Source organism: Lasiodiplodia theobromae, assembly GCF_012971845.1.
Source record: "Lasiodiplodia theobromae strain AM2As chromosome Unknown scaffold_29, whole genome shotgun sequence".
Taxonomy (NCBI): Eukaryota; Fungi; Ascomycota; class Dothideomycetes; order Botryosphaeriales; family Botryosphaeriaceae; genus Lasiodiplodia; species Lasiodiplodia theobromae.
The window spans coordinates 171,199-186,455 of record NW_023336494.1 but is presented as its reverse complement, the minus strand read 5'-3'; the positions used below and the strand labels follow the sequence as shown (position 1 = coordinate 186,455).

The following is a 15,257-nucleotide window of genomic DNA, read 5'->3' as shown; positions in this document are numbered from 1 at the left end:
TGTGAAACCCAGCCTGACGGTCAGCTGAGCCGACCTATGCATTTTTCTCGGCGCCGTCTCACCGCACGCCTCAAACACAATGTTGTGCCGCTTACCCACAACAGAGGCGATTACACGTGAGCCAACCGAGAGTTAAACACTTCGCAACAGCTCTACTCCCTTACGTTTCCGTCTTACTTCGAAATGGAAGAACTCGTGGACGAGTTATCCTGGCTCTTTTCGCCTACACTCCCCTTCGGACCGAAATCAAAGTAGCGTTCTGTGAACTGCTACTGCGAAGTGCGGGGCAATGTCTGGTGGTTTCTATGAGCGCTTGAGCGCTATCAGCTCGGACCCAAGCAGCCCGGATAGCATGACGGAGCTGGTTGTCGCAGCACTGGGTTCTTTCGGGCGGTACTACATTTGCTGGAAGACACAATCTGGGGAGTATAGGCAAGGTCAGTGTGCTTCCAATTCACCACCAGCGCCCCCCTCATCTTCATCAATGACCTATACACTGAAACCACAACACAGAAAGCTCCGGCCTTCCCGCTCCCTTACAAGAATGGCTCTTCCCCAGCGAAGAAGGGCAACAGCGCACGCGCGACTTCGCGACGCTGCAAGTAGTCCTCGGCCACGGCGACGACTTCTTCGCCGCCGACCGCGACGGCAAGATCGAGCGCAAAGCCGCATCATCATCCGCAGCGTCGACGCCAGACCGCACGGCCTCGCCGCAACCCAACAACGACCGCCAATACCTCTCCCCCTCGCCCATGAGCAACAGACCGCTGGACCGCGCCGCACGACGCAGGTCTCGAACCATGTCGCTGATCGGCCCGCCCGCCTCCAGCTTCCGCCTCAGCCAGGCGGTCAGTCCGATCAGCGAGTTCCCTGGCGATCCCAGCCGTGGTGGTCATGGCGCTCGCGGCAGCAGCATCAGCATGAGCAGCATCGGCGCCGGGCAGAGGTTGAGTGGCAGCGGCGTGAAGGCGGTGGCGAGGCCCTTGGCTGTCGCCCGGACGAATGCGGACTGGCGGACGCGGCCGAGGACTATCGCGCTTGGCGAGGAGCAGCTGCGTATACCTGAAGGGGGGCTGCGTGCGAGGGAGCAGGTGCCGCTCAGAGCGAGGGGTGCGTCGTCGCCGCCGCAGCCGCCGCTGGGGATGGGGAGGGGAGAGGTGGGAGGAGGGGGAGGAGGAAGTGGAGGAGGAGGGGCAGCGTGCTGCCAGTGCGGGTGCCACGCCACTGCACAGACATCTTCTTCTTCTGCTGCTGCTGCTATGCAAACTACAACCGGTGTGAGAGAGCAGCGACCGAGCTATGCGACTGCGAGCGTGCAGGCAAAGGTGGAGCCTGCCGATCCGCCGCCGCCACCACCACCACGGCCGAAATACGTCGACACCGCCGTCCAGACGGACCCGCCTCCTCGGGTACGTCGGTCACCGTCCTCGTCGTCGCGCAAGCGGCACTCCGTCACCTCTTCCTACTCCGACACAGGCACCTTCCCGTCTTCCAATTATTCTTCCTACCTGTCTAGTACGAGCAGTAGGCGCTCTAGCGCTGCGGCGACGGATATCACAACGCCGTCGACGTATGAGGGCGGTGCGCCATCAGGAAATCCGGTTCTAATGGGGAAGATGCAGGATTACTTCAGGAGCACTGGTTATCAGCTGGGCGACGCACTGCGACCGACGCAGTATGGGGTGGGCTACGGGGTTGGGTATGGAGGGATTGAAACCGGGTGGTTCAGCGCCTGGTAGAGGAGGAGCACGGTGTGGTGAGGGCTCCTGCTTGGTTTGTACAATTATGTAAGTTGGTGTATTTACTCAGATCGCCCATATGTTTTTGAGAAGTACATAGACGTTGAACGCACTGTATTCCTTTGTAGCGCACACAGCTGAATGTGCTGCTTGGACCCCATGATTCCTATTTGCCGACTTGTAATTTGGTACTGATGCACTTTGGAGCCCCGCGGTAACTCACTGGGGCGCAACTTGGGCTTACTCGCAACTCTTTCTTCTTCGGTGTGAGACTTCATTTCTACTTCCTTCTCATGAAAACAGTTGCATGTGTTCAGGGTGCATTGTGCCCATCACTGCCTCCTCACTTTGAACTATGCTTCACTCTAGGAGATCTCTTCTGAATCATTGGAAAACACCGCAGAAACCTACGCAAAATATTGCCTTTCACTTCCCGCAATGATTTTCACTTTTCAAAGTTACGAGTAATTGCATCCATTGAAATGATAAAGCTAAAGGAGTGACAGCTTGATTGGTCCAGCATGTGCGCTAGTGGATTCAGGTTTAGCGCTGCCGACACGCACACAGTCCAATCTTTACTTAAACCACAAGCTACCTACCCGGCCAGCGACAATTTCCCCAGTACTTCAATTTGTGCCCAAATCTTCTCACGCATCAGTAGCGACAGTGTCCGCAGTACCCACAGTCATCCGCCGAGCACGCCGTGAAGTCTTTCTCCGACTCGTCATCGCTGTCGAACGACACACCGCCGTAACCACTGTCCGAGCCCGCAGAGAAATATCGCTCTTCACCGCTATCATTCAACTCATCCTCAGAACTGCTTCGATGGTCGCTGCAAGATCCCTCAATCCACCATGTCTTCAAGTCATCTGGAAGCACTCCTGGAGTGTGCGGCAATTGCTCGCGAATTTCCAGGACATCCACAGCTTTCCGCCGTATCTCTAACCGGCCATCTGTCCTGCTCTTCGCCACGGCTGCAATCTCCCTAATCAGCTTCGCGAGCTGACGGAGAGTATCCTCATTCTCATTTTCCCATTTCTCAATGTCCCTGCGGACGTTCTGGACGCGAATGTCTTCGAATGTGCCGCGAGTGTGGAAGGCAAGTACAAAATTGGGTATCTGTGCCACCCAAAGCCGAGGAATCTCTTCAGCCAGGATGTCGTGGTCCATTCTTTTGACTGACCGGGTCTTCAAGTCGAAGATGGCATCTTGGCTCACCAGACGTCCACCCTGCCGGATGTCTACCTTCGTTGTCGACGGCACCACGTCGGGAGAGTCACCTTCGCTCTTGGGATCGGAGTCGAGGTGTTTGAGGTATCCGTCCCCCTCGAACCGCACAACGCAATTCAGGCCCGCGAAATCGTAATTGATGAGGCGCTGGTGCGATTGCGACCCTGCAGTCCCATCCCCCCATGTGGTGTAAGCGTCCGGGAAAGTATGCCCATAGCCTCGGACTCCTTCCATTGTCTCGGTGGGCGAGTTCTCCTTCCTGACGAAGAAGACCGTGTTTCCGACTGCCTCGACCGTGAACCGGAATGGCTTGTCGACCTTGCGGACGAAACGAAGGAGGTTTCCGAGAGTGCTACCACAGGCGAAGATATCCACATCTTGGGTGGATGGCTTGGTGGTTCGTGCGGCGAAAGTGCGTACCGCAAGTTCCATTGGATGCTCAGGGCATCTTGCGGCATTCACATCGCGATAGTACACGCCCGAATCCTCTTCCAGCTGTTTAGGGTTCTCGAGAGGCGTCCATGCGGGTGGTGCTCCTGCATTTCCTCGTCAACTCACATTGAGCTATAAATCCCAAAGCGGTTCACTTACCTGGAATAAGGGCTACCGGATTTTCGATGCCACCGAGCCAGTTGTACGAGCCAACGAACTGGCAATTGTTGATGGTCGGAATATTGCTCTCCCTCTCTTCTGACGTCACCAAGTCCTTTGCCGTTAGTTCTTTCAGAGATTTTCCGACCGGTGGAGACGGAGTTCTAGGCTGTACGAATGCTGGGGCGTTGCTGAATCGGTCCATCCTCCAGGAGCTCTGGCCACGGCCACGGCCACGACCGCGATAGCTGCCTCGCCAACTGCCACGTCGATATTCCATATTCGGTCCCGTTAAAGAATTTCAACCGGTCAAACTAATGCGTTCGAGAAGCTGTATTTGTAGCGACGGCTGTGTCGTTCTCTAAGCGGCGAAGGCGGGGCACAGCAGAAGACAGCACATTGGCTGTCCGCCTTGTTGCCTGGCGCGGCGTAGACAATCCGGAACCATGCAGGCTGTGCACCAATCGCCCACTTTGTCTCAGGCAACGATTCTATTACGAACAGAACAAGCACCTTTTCGCCGTAACCCGCGCCTCCATCGTTGCAGACTGGGATCCCGGCAGTCAATCGATATTCGCTTTACCTGGTCAAGTCTGCAATGCTGCCTAGCAACAACACAGAGGATCTGTGCTTCTGCAGCGAAGTATACCCTTGCTTCGTCATTGAGTCAGTGGTATACTTATTGGTCCCACTTGCTGCGGTCACCTGCGGTGAAACGCGTGCGTTTGCACCATCAGCCTTGTCGACGGCCTCTACACCCCCACCCCGCAACCTTATCAGCAAAACTATTCACGCACATAAGAAGCTATCAATTATCACGCCAGTAATCTTCATTGCTTGCTTCTGCTCCAAAGCGACCCTCGACTCATCATGGCGGCTTCTGCATCGCCAGCTAACGCCCGTACTTCTCGTTTGTCTGCCTTTTTACACTCAGTCATCAAAGGCAAACGAGCCGTCACCAAGGCTCGTGACGCAACCCTCTTGATTGAGGCCATTTGCGATCAACCAGACCATACAGCTTGCGTCGAGAAATTGGTTGCAAGCGATGCCGCCTCCGATTCACTCCGTGCAGGTTTACGGTTCGACATTTCGGATGCCTTCATCAACAACGAACTGCAAAATCTGTTGTCCTACCTCAGCGATCCGTTGCTCAAGCACCTGTGCAATGGAGACTTCCTACGCAGACTGCTGGTCCTCGTTGTGGATCCACCATCTCTGTGGCATGCCGTGGTCGAAGCATTCAAAGGAAACCGCCTGTCTCCCAAGACGGAACAGAGCTTCGCATGGCTTCTGCTGGAGCTTTTGTCCTGGAATTCGAATGCCCCACTTAATTTGCAAAGTGTCGCACAGCATGCGGTTGCCAGCGAGCGTTTCACCAAGTCAGACAACGGCGATCTACGCTCCCTCGGGTATCGCATCAAGCATGTCCTCCACACCAAATCAGTCGGGTCCACACCGGCTTCATCCGGGCCCGGCGGACGGCACGACAATGACTTCACCGACTTCCGCCAGATCGCTATCTATCCCACCGAGCACGAGCTTGTCTCGAAAGAGAGGCCTTTCTACCGTCGGGCAGACGCTGTGGATGAAGCGCCGCCAGACCAGCGAACGGGAATTCATCTCGATAATCAATTCAGGCTTCTCAGAGAGGACATGCTTGCCGAGCTCCGAGAAGATCTGAAGATCTCACAGTCGAAGAAAGGGAGGCGCAAGAATCTCAGACTACGCGGACTGTCACTTGCCGGGTCTCACTGCGGCGCTGAGAGACGTCGCCAGGCCTTTGCAATCACCGTCAGATGCACCTCTGGGCTAGAGCGACTCACAGAGGTTCCACTGAGTAAGCGCAAAAGCTTCCTCAACGAAGACAAAAAATTCTTGAAGCACCAATCCTTCGGCTGCCTGATGAACAATGATCAGGTGGTCGCATTCGCTACTCTGGAAAGAGTCCAGGACAATCTTCTCCGGGATCCCCCAATCGTCACTTTGCGCATTCCTGATACCAGAGCTCTAGAAAGGGCGCTGCTCACTCTGAAGGTGTCCAACAAAGTGGATTTTGTACTTATAAACACAGCGATGTTTGCGTACGAGCCTATTCTGGAGTGTTTACAGGCCAAAGTGGAGCTGCCTCTTGCCGAAGAACTTCTTTCTTTGAGTGAAGAGGCTGGGACGCGATGCCGTTCTTCACGTATTTGCCCAGATGATGTTGCTGATCGTATCGCTGAGGCTGGCGGCCAAGGACTGGATGATATCTTGAGCTTGCCGAAGCCTGTAAATCTCGACGAGTCGCAGACGAAATCTCTGCTCTCGGGGTTGAGGCAGACCGTCAGTCTAATTCAGGGCCCACCCGGTGAGTTTAACGATTATTTACTCAATTGGAATTGCAATTTTGACTGACTTTATCAGGTACCGGAAAGTCCTTCATTGGTGCCCTGCTCGCAAAGGCTCTCCACGATCACACTTCTCAAAAGATCTTGGTTATATGTTACACGAATCATGCCCTCGATCAGTTCTTGGAAGATCTCCTTGATATCAGCATACCAGACAGCAGCATGGTACGCTTAGGAGCGCAGTCCCGACCGAGGACAGAACACCTTAGCTTGTTCGAGCAATCAAGCAATTACCGACGAACCCAAGCCACCTGGGATGTCATCCACAAATTGAACGATGAAGTTTCCAGTTCGGAAACAAACCTGAAAGCGCTTGTCGCTTCGTACGTCAACTTTCAGCTCAGGAAGACCGAGATCATGGAGTACTTGGAATTCTCCGACGACTATTCAAGCTTTTTCGATGCTTTCCAGCTTCCTGAACAAGCTGATGGGTTCGCAATTGCAGGAAAAGATGGGTCTGCTGTGGATGAAACATACCTTTATGACAGGTGGCGTAAGGGAGAAGACCCAGGGGTCTTCAAAAACCGCATTGCTTCAACCCATTCAGAAGTATGGGAGCTTAGCCCTGATCAAAGAAAAGCATTGAACGAGCAGTGGACACAACACCTTCTTGAGGAGAGAGTGGCAAGCATTTCAAGCTTAGTGGAAGCTTTTGATGCTTCCCAGAAACAACTTCAGACCACACTTGATCAGCAAAAGCTTGAGATACTTCGGAACAAGCGTATCATCGCATGTACCACAACAGCCGCCGCCAAGTACACCCAGCAGTTACGAAATGCCTCTCCGGACATCATTCTGGTGGAAGAGGCTGGAGAAATCCTTGAGAGCCACGTCCTTACAGCAATGACACCCGAAACGAAGCAATTGATCCTCATCGGCGATCACCAGCAGCTCCGGCCAAAGGTCAACAATTACGATCTCACTGTAGAGAAAGGCAACGGATATGATCTGAACCGCTCTCTATTCGAACGCCTCATCCTTGCAGGGTTCCCGCATACCACCTTGGCTCAGCAGCACCGCATGTGCCCGGAAATTTCTGCCCTTGTACGTCATCTCACGTATCCGAAGTTGCTGGACGCGCCATCAACACAAAACAAACCATCACTTCGAGGCATGCAAGACCGGGTGGTCTTCTTCAACCATCATCATCCCGAATTCTCGGAGGATGCCATCGCGGACCGGCGTGACCAAGGCTCTGGTGTCAGCAAAAAGAATCACTTTGAGGCAGAGATGGTCCTCCAGATTGTCCGGTACATGGCGCAACAGGGTTATGGCACATCAGATCAAGTAGTCTTGACGCCGTATCTTGGCCAGCTAAGTCTGCTACGGCGACGGTTGAGCGAGGAGAATGATCCGGTCTTGAACGACCTAGATTCGTTTGATCTCGTGAAGGCAGGGCTCTTGTCTCCGGCTACCGCGAAACAGAACAAACGCCAAATCAAAATCTCCACGATCGGTAAGATTAATCGATCAGTCATAGAAATGATATAATGCCGGCTAACAAAAAGTTTAGACAACTACCAGGGCGAGGAAAGCGATATCGTCATTGTATCGCTTACTCGAGGCAATGCTGCTGGCGACATCGGTTTTATGTCATCTCCGGAGAGACTCAACGTCTTGCTTTCCCGAGCACGCATCGGTCTCATCATCATTGGAAACTCGCAGACATTCCAACAGAGCAGAAAAGGCAAAGCCACGTGGGGTCCCTTCATGGACTACTTGAGTAAGAAGGGACACATCTACGAGGGACTTCCCGTCAAGTGCCAGCAGCATCCGGGCAAGAAGATGATCCTGAAGCAGAAGACTGACTTTGATGAACATTGCCCTGATGGTGGATGTTCAGCTCCTTGTGGGGCCACACTCAACTGCGGGCTCCATGCTTGCCCTTCGAGATGCCATCAACTCTCAGATCATTCCAAAATCCGATGCGACGTTATAATGAGCGACACGTGCGCGCAGAAGCACAAACGGACCTGGCGGTGTGCCTCCGGCCGTCCGTCCTTCTGCCGAGCTTGCGATGACGAGGCGCGAGAACAGGCGAAGAAGGTCCAAAGAGACCTCGATCTCGAGGAAAGTCGGCAGGCTAAGCAGAGGGCTTACGCACGGGAGCTCGCTGAGATAGACGATGAGCTTGATCATGAGCGCAGGCTACGTCGAGACATGGCCGATCAGCAAGAGCGGGAAAGGGTTCTCCGCCAGCGCCGGAGAGATCTTGCTGAGCTCAAGCAAGCGGGCATCTCTGGAGTCGCAAGCGTGAATAATGCTTCAACGCCCCAAACCGCAAGCCAACCAAAGCCATCGAATTCTTCTCCTACACCGACGTCAGTGCCTTCTTCCACATCACTACCAAATCGTCCTGCACCCCGGAGAGACAGCCACCAGCAGAAAGGAAAGGGGCCTTGGAAATTGCCTGAGTCTTCTGCAGCACAGGACTGGAAGGACCAAAAGCAGTTTGAGGGTGCATCTAATTCCGCTCTGGATGACTTGATGGGCATGATTGGCCTGGAAAATGTCAAAGAGCAGTTCCTCTCCATCAAAGGAAAGATCGATGTTGCCGTCCGTCAGGGCCTCGACATGAAGAACGAGCGCTTCGGTGCCGCATTGCTGGGTAACCCGGGTACAGGAAAAACAACGGTAGCCCGCCTGTATGCAAAATTTCTCTCCTCGGTGGGAGCTTTGCCAGGAAACTTCTTCGTCGAAACGACAGGCTCACGACTTGCAAATGACGGAGTGTCCGGCTGCAAGAAGCACATCGAGGAGATTATGAACAACGGCGGCGGCGCCATGTTCATCGACGAAGCGTACCAGCTCGTTTCGGGAACCAGCGCAGGCGGGTCGCAAGTTCTCGACTTCCTTCTGGCCGAGGTGGAAAATCGCACCGGCAAGATAGTCTTCATCCTGGCCGGCTACAACAAACAGATGGAGGCCTTCTTCGCGCACAATCCCGGAATCCCTAGCCGCTTCCCCCGCGAAATGCAGTTCAAGGACTACGAAGACGAGGAGCTGCTGGAGATCCTGAAATATGGTCTTGTCAAGAGGTACGGCGGCCGCATGAAAGTCGAGCTCGGCGTCGATGGGCTTTACGCCCGCATCGTCGCGCGCCGTATCGGCCGTGGCCGCGGCCGCGACGGGTTCGGCAACGCGCGAGCTGTTGAGAACGCCCTGGCTGGGATAACGGATCGCCAGGCGAAGCGGCTTCGGCGCGAACGAAAGTCAGGCATCGCGGCCGATGACTTGCTGCTGACCCAGGAAGACCTGTTAGGCCCGGAGCCGGCTGATGTGCTCAAGGATAACGCGTCGTGGAACAAGCTTCAGCAACTGATCGGTCTGTCGTCCGTCAAAGACTCGGTCAAGGCCCTTTTCGACAGCATTCAATACAACTATTCGCGCGAGCTGGACGAGGAGCCGCTGGTTGATTTTACGCTGAACAAGGTGTTCCTTGGCAATCCCGGAACGGGCAAGACTACCGTCGCGAAGCTCTACGGGCAAATACTTGCCGACATTGGTCTTCTTTCAAGCGGTGAAGTGGTGGTCAAAACGCCCGCAGACTTCGTCGGAAGCGTCATCGGAGCATCCGAAGCAAACACCAAGGGCATTCTCGCCGCCACAGTCGGCAAGGTCCTGGTCATCGACGAAGCATACGGCCTATACGGAGGCAACACTGGCGGTGCTGCCGACCCGTACAAAACCGCAGTCATCGACACCATCGTCGCTGAAGTCCAGAGCGTGCCGGGAGACGACCGGTGCGTGCTACTGCTTGGCTACAAGGAGCAAATGGAAGAGATGTTCCAGAACGTCAACCCAGGCCTGACGCGGCGGTTCCCTCTCGACTCGGCCTTTACGTTCGAGGACTTCTCAGACGCCGAGCTGGCCGCCATATTCGAACTGAAGCTGAAGCAGCAAGGCTTCTCCGCCACGGATCAAGCCAAGAAAGCGGCCTCAGACATGCTCAGCCGCGCCCGCAACCGGCCACACTTTGGCAACGCAGGCGAGATCGACATCATATTGAACGCCGCGAAACTCAAGCACCAGCAACGCATCTCGAAGGGCAAGCAAACGGCGTCGGCATCATTCGAACCGCAAGACTTCGACCCGGACTTCGACCGCGGGCAGAAGGCGACAACAAACGTAGCCAAGCTCTTCGAGGGCGTCGTCGGCTGCGACGACATCGTGAACCAACTCAAAGGCTACCAAACCACAGCAGCCAATATGCGCGAGCTAGGACTCGACCCGAAAGAGCAAATCCCCTTCGCCTTCCTCTTCCGCGGGCCCCCCGGAACGGGCAAGACGTCGACGGCGCGGCGCATGGGCAAGGTCTACTACGACATGGGCTTCCTCGCGACCGCCGAGGTGCTCGAGTGCTCCGTCACCGACCTGGTCGGCGAGTACCTCGGGCAGACGGGGCCGAAGACGCAGAAGCTGTTCGAGAAAGCCCTCGGCAAGGTTCTCTTCATCGACGAGGCGTACCGCCTCGCCGAGGGCCACTTCGCCAAGGAGGCCATGGACGAGATCGTCGACTGCATCACGAAGCCGCGCTTCGCGGGGCGCCTCGTCGTCATCCTGGCGGGCTACGACGAGGACATCAACCGCCTCATGGCCGTCAACCCGGGCCTGACGTCGCGCTTCCCGGAGACCGTGTCGTTCCGCGCGCTGAGGCCAGAGGAGTGTTTGGATCTGTTCGCGCAGACGCTGCTGGCGAAGAAGAAGAAGGGCGTTGACGCGTCTGGTATCCTGGATCCCCCGACGCCCGCGCTGCGCGAGAAGCTCGTAGGTTTGTTTGCTAGGCTTGCGGCGCTGCCCAACTGGGCCAGCGCCCGCGACGTCGGCACGCTCGCGAAAAACGTCTTCGGCCGGGTTATGCGGACGGGTGGCCCCCTGCCGACTGCGCGCGCCGCGCGTCTGGTGAGCGAGAGCTGCGTCGTCGAGGAGATGGAGCGCATGGTGCAGGAGCGCGAGCACAGGGGGCTGCCGCTGCTGCAAGCTGCCGGCCCTGCCACCATGGGCCCTGTCCCGCAGGCGGCTGGCCGTGATGCGCCGCGTCATGCTACCGGCACGGACACGGCGCAAAAGTCAGCTCCTCCTCCGCCGGAAGAAGATGAGAAGGCGGCTGACGCGCAGCCCTCAAGCGGCACGGAGGCCCGGGACGCTGGAGTCAGCGACGCCGTGTGGGAGCAGCTGCAGCGAGATAAGGCGAAGGCTGAAGCGGAGGAGCGCGAGCATCGCCTCTTGGAGGAGCGGGCGGCGGAGCTCGAGAAGGAAAAGAAAGAGCAGGAAGCTCGGGATAGAGAGCAGGCGGCGAAGGACGAGCCAGATGGTGGTGACAGTGATGACGAACGGGAGAAGGCGGAACGCGAGCGCAGGCGGCTGGAGAAGATTGCGGCGCAGAGGAAGCGTGATGAGGAACGGGCGAAGATCGAACGGAAGCGAGAGGAGAGGAGGGTGGAGGCGAAGAAGCAGGAGTGCTTGAGGAGGATTGGTGTTTGCCCCGTGGGCTACAGGTGGATTAAGCAGGCAGGTGGGTATAGATGCGCGGGTGGCTCACATTGGGTGTCGGATGGGGAGATTGAACGGTGTATGCAGTAGGCTGGTGGCTCGCGTAGTTGAAGTGTAGCTGGGTGGAGGGCAGGTATATGTTTTATCTTTCCTCTTTTGCATCCCTTTTCGCTTTCAATATTCGAAACCGGGAGTTCATATTCACATTTCTAAATCTTGGGAAGAAAAGAACATTTCATTGATAGATTACTTAGCAAATAGGTCACTGTTCATTCTCCTTCAGGGGCTATTCCCGCAAGACCAGGAAGTTAGGAGATGATCATCCCACAGCCCTCAAACCCTCACGATAACGGTCTCACTCGGCTTGACCTTCTGCTCGCACAGATCCTGCCAGACCTTTTCAATTCCCTCCACACCATCAAGCCAAACAGTCTCAAACTCGCCCAACCCGCCTTCCTCCTCGCACCTCTTCCACGCCTCGTTCATCTTCGCGAAATACGCATCCCCGCCCTCGATCTCGATCGCCCTGTCCCTCACGGGGCTGGTATTGAACTGCACCTTCTGGAACTTCTCCATGCTCTCCATGCCCGCCTTCATGTCCGCCTCCGAGTACACCTTCATCTCGTGCCCCACCGCCACGACCGACACCTGCACCGCCTCTCCCCCCTTCTCCTTCTTCAGCGCCTCCAAGAACCCCTCCAGCACCCCCGGCCTCGTCCCAAAATCAAACACGACCACCTTCTCCGGCCGGAACCCGAGCACCCACCCCACCCCCGCCGCACCGCCCAACTCCTCGTACCCCACCGCCTTATTCGGCGGCGTCCCATCATCACCCTCACCCTCCGCAAACGTCTTGACCACGCCGGGCGCCGACGTCGCCTGCAGCAGCGCCAGCGGCCCGCTCCCCGGCGCGCGGTCACGCAGCAAATTCCACGCGAAGCCGCGCCCCGTCTTGCTCGTCGCCGACAAGCTAACCGCGACCGCCTTGCGCAAGTCCGCGTCTTGCGCCGTCCACGGCAAGCCTGGGACGCCGAACGGGTGAACCGGCGGGGCCGTGATCGTACTTGACGAAGGATCCGGGTAGACGTACCGCGAATTCAGATACCCGCACTCCCACAGCGGCTTGAACGCCGTCCGCAGCGCGAGGACCTGCGCGGCCGCGACGTCGTCGCAGTCCTTGCCGCGCGCGATGGGCTGCTCGATGTACCGGTTGTACATGCGCATCAGCCCCTGGCGGTGCGGCGACGTCTCGACCCAGTGACCTGCGGCGCCGTCGGGGGCCGGGACGAGCTGCAGGTCGGTCGCGGTGGATGTCGTGGGCCAGTAGCCGTACAGCTCTGTGCCGGCGGGCAGCGCGTCGATGGTGCTGGCTTCGACGGTCGCGTAGCCCCATGCCGGCACGATGCCCCACGCGCTGCTGTCGTTGTAAGGGGGCGGTGCGATGGGGGAGGGCGGCATGGGGTAGGTGGACCACCAGCCCAGGGCGTCGCCGAGGCAGGCGTAGGTGAGGTTGTTGGAGGAGAGGAAGATTAGGGTTGTGCGGATGCGGATCGAGTTGGGGGCGAGGGGGGTGGAAAGGGGGGAGGTGACGGGGAAGACGGCATGGTGGGAGTTGTCTTGCTTGGAGATGGCGTGGATGAGGTTCTGCTTGGAGGTGGTGTGGTTCGCCATGTTTGTTCTGGTTTTTTTGTTTTTGGCGTGGAGGGGGGGCGACGGATGTGCTGGAGGTTCTGTTGCCTGCCAGAGACGGGCCAACCATCTGCAACGGGGCTACGAATTTATATCCCCGCAGCGGATTTGGGACTGTTGCTATCTCACATCTGTTGTGGTTGAACTTGCTGACCAAGCCCGTAAGCAGCCAAGACTTTTTGAAGAAGTTGCGCCGTCTCGCTCAACCAATGTGGACACCGCAACACCGCCATGTGATGCATAACGAGTCTCGAAATTTTGCTTTTGGAAAAATTGCCGAGAGGATCGAAGGATTACAAAGAGGGGTATTGCAGTTTAGAGCCGGCATGGGTTTGTTTTTCTGTGTATCATATACCTATCTGGGCATCTTATGAGTCAAAGCGATAGACCGAATATAAATGTTGAATTGTAATCAGCTTTCAGACGATCACTTCCATTGACGACATGCGTCAATTTTCGTTCTTCGCAAAGAAAGTCCCGAAGGATCACTTAGCATAAGCACTAGCATCAGGCTTCAATGGAGAACATTGTGTGGTGTGATGCAGTGAGGGGTACTTGATGGGAGAAATTGCGGCACAGCTTTCCACATCTGTTCTATTTACCCGCCGAAGATTGCACTGGAATCATGTGGGGCGCATTCTCAAGATGATCAGGACGGAAGGAAGCGCTCGAAAGTACGATAACGTGCCATCGCATTGAAACTTGACGATATGTGGTGGATTTCATAATATTCGCCTCTCTTCGTTTGTTGTTTGCTGTTTGTTAGATATTAGCGCATATGTATTCTACGCTTCCTTTGGATATTCTATGAATCATCTTTCGCATCTTCTTCAAAACTCTAGCTAACATTATCTTGCATTTCAAGGATTTAGGGACCAATCTTTTCGGTCAAAAGTAGGCCGATCCTTGACATAAATCTACGTATGCTCACTGCGTAAATGAGGAGCTCTAAGAGATTTACTTTCGAGCACATTCCAGCTTGTGGTCGCCATTTCTAAACTACTAAACACCAAATCCCTTCTCAAACACGTGTTATAGACACAATTAAAGCCAAGTGGGTGCCAAATGGCGAGCCACATGCTAAACACCCCGTGCCCAGCTAACTTCTTCAGCTGCATTCAATGCAAACGCTTTAGTAAAAGTGTCATTGATCTCGTATTTAGACAGGATATTATTGAAAAAGAGGAGGACTTTACCGCTAATGGTAGACAACGATTGCTCATTGCTGCCTTCAATGTGAAACAAATCAGGTGATATCAAACCACCCTTGAAATAGATCCATGCCCTAGAACTTTCTTTGCAGGAATTATCACGCACGTAGTTTCATCATCATCATCCTCTTCTTCCCTTTTCTTTTTGCCATCCAGGAACTCGGACTAGCATGTAAGCTGTGATGCAGATGATGATGATCGTTGCGGCACACTTAGCGACATCCCCCATTACCGTTTCCATACGTCACGATCTACGAAATCCAGAATGTTCGGAACTGTCCGTACGATGGGTCGCTACTCCAGGAGGTTAATCTTAAAAAAGAAAAAAGGTCCTCAGCTACGTATGAGTTCCAGAGATTGCATCTGCCGGCCGAAGCGAAGATTCATGACTTTTCGACGACACGACCACTGTTCACAGACAACAGCGTGCTTCGCTTACGAGGACGTTGTTTTCCCTGCTCTTTGATACCAGCCGCCAGGATCAGGGTGCTGGACAAGCGCCGAAACCATGGCACAAGGAACGCCTGTGCAGGCTTGATGTCAGAAAGAGCTGAGGAAGGATGACGATGGTCGCCGCTATGTATCGAGCCATGAAGCTCCCTTTCCAGCATGACGTAACTCGACCGCGCCATGTTCGTCTGCGGAACAGCTCCGCGCCAGGTACCCGCAATCCATCAGTCGATCTACCCAAACGCTTCAGCCACAGCATCGACAAGCCTCAACCGAACCCGAGATCCGACCTTACCCTACTGCGTAAGGCTCCCCAAAAAGCAAACCCCGCGAAGGAAGAAAAAGAAAACAACAGGCCCATGGCAATTCAGAAGGCGGTGAGATCCTGTTCCTCTCGGGAATTGCTCCGCTCGCCTGTGCTGATGACATGCAGGCAGGGGGAGGAAGCTCCAGCCACCATCGAAAAG

At 55.5% G+C, this 15,257-nt stretch overlaps 4 protein-coding genes across 4 annotated transcripts; 2 read left to right on the top strand and 2 right to left on the bottom strand.

The window, feature by feature from the left end:
• Positions 1 to 352: 352 nt before the first annotated feature.
• Positions 353 to 1,739, top strand: LTHEOB_8883 (uncharacterized protein; the record flags this gene model as incomplete). The annotated part of the gene is made up of 2 exons (XM_035518409.1): positions 353 to 437; positions 514 to 1,739. 2 exons carry the CDS (start codon positions 353 to 355, stop codon positions 1,737 to 1,739), a joined length of 1,311 nt encoding a protein of 436 aa, XP_035369782.1.
• Positions 1,740 to 2,393: 654 nt separating this feature from the next.
• LTHEOB_8882 (Geranylgeranyl pyrophosphate synthetase) lies at positions 2,394 to 3,765 on the bottom strand (the record flags this gene model as incomplete). The annotated part of the gene is made up of 2 exons (XM_035518408.1): positions 2,394 to 3,505; positions 3,561 to 3,765. 2 exons carry the CDS (start codon positions 3,763 to 3,765, stop codon positions 2,394 to 2,396), a joined length of 1,317 nt encoding a protein of 438 aa, XP_035369781.1.
• Positions 3,766 to 4,430: 665 nt separating this feature from the next.
• On the top strand, positions 4,431 to 11,547 carry LTHEOB_8881 (AAA family ATPase; the record flags this gene model as incomplete). The annotated part of the gene is made up of 4 exons (XM_035518407.1): positions 4,431 to 5,907; positions 5,964 to 7,403; positions 7,461 to 11,462; positions 11,528 to 11,547. The coding sequence occupies 4 exons, from the start codon at positions 4,431 to 4,433 to the stop codon at positions 11,545 to 11,547; spliced, it is 6,939 nt and encodes a 2,312-aa protein (XP_035369780.1).
• A 226-nt stretch (positions 11,548 to 11,773) lies between these two features.
• LTHEOB_8880 (uncharacterized protein) lies at positions 11,774 to 13,111 on the bottom strand (the record flags this gene model as incomplete). Its single annotated transcript, XM_035518406.1, has 1 exon — positions 11,774 to 13,111. The coding sequence occupies one exon, from the start codon at positions 13,109 to 13,111 to the stop codon at positions 11,774 to 11,776; it is 1,338 nt and encodes a 445-aa protein (XP_035369779.1).
• Between the last annotated feature and the right edge of the window lie 2,146 nt (positions 13,112 to 15,257).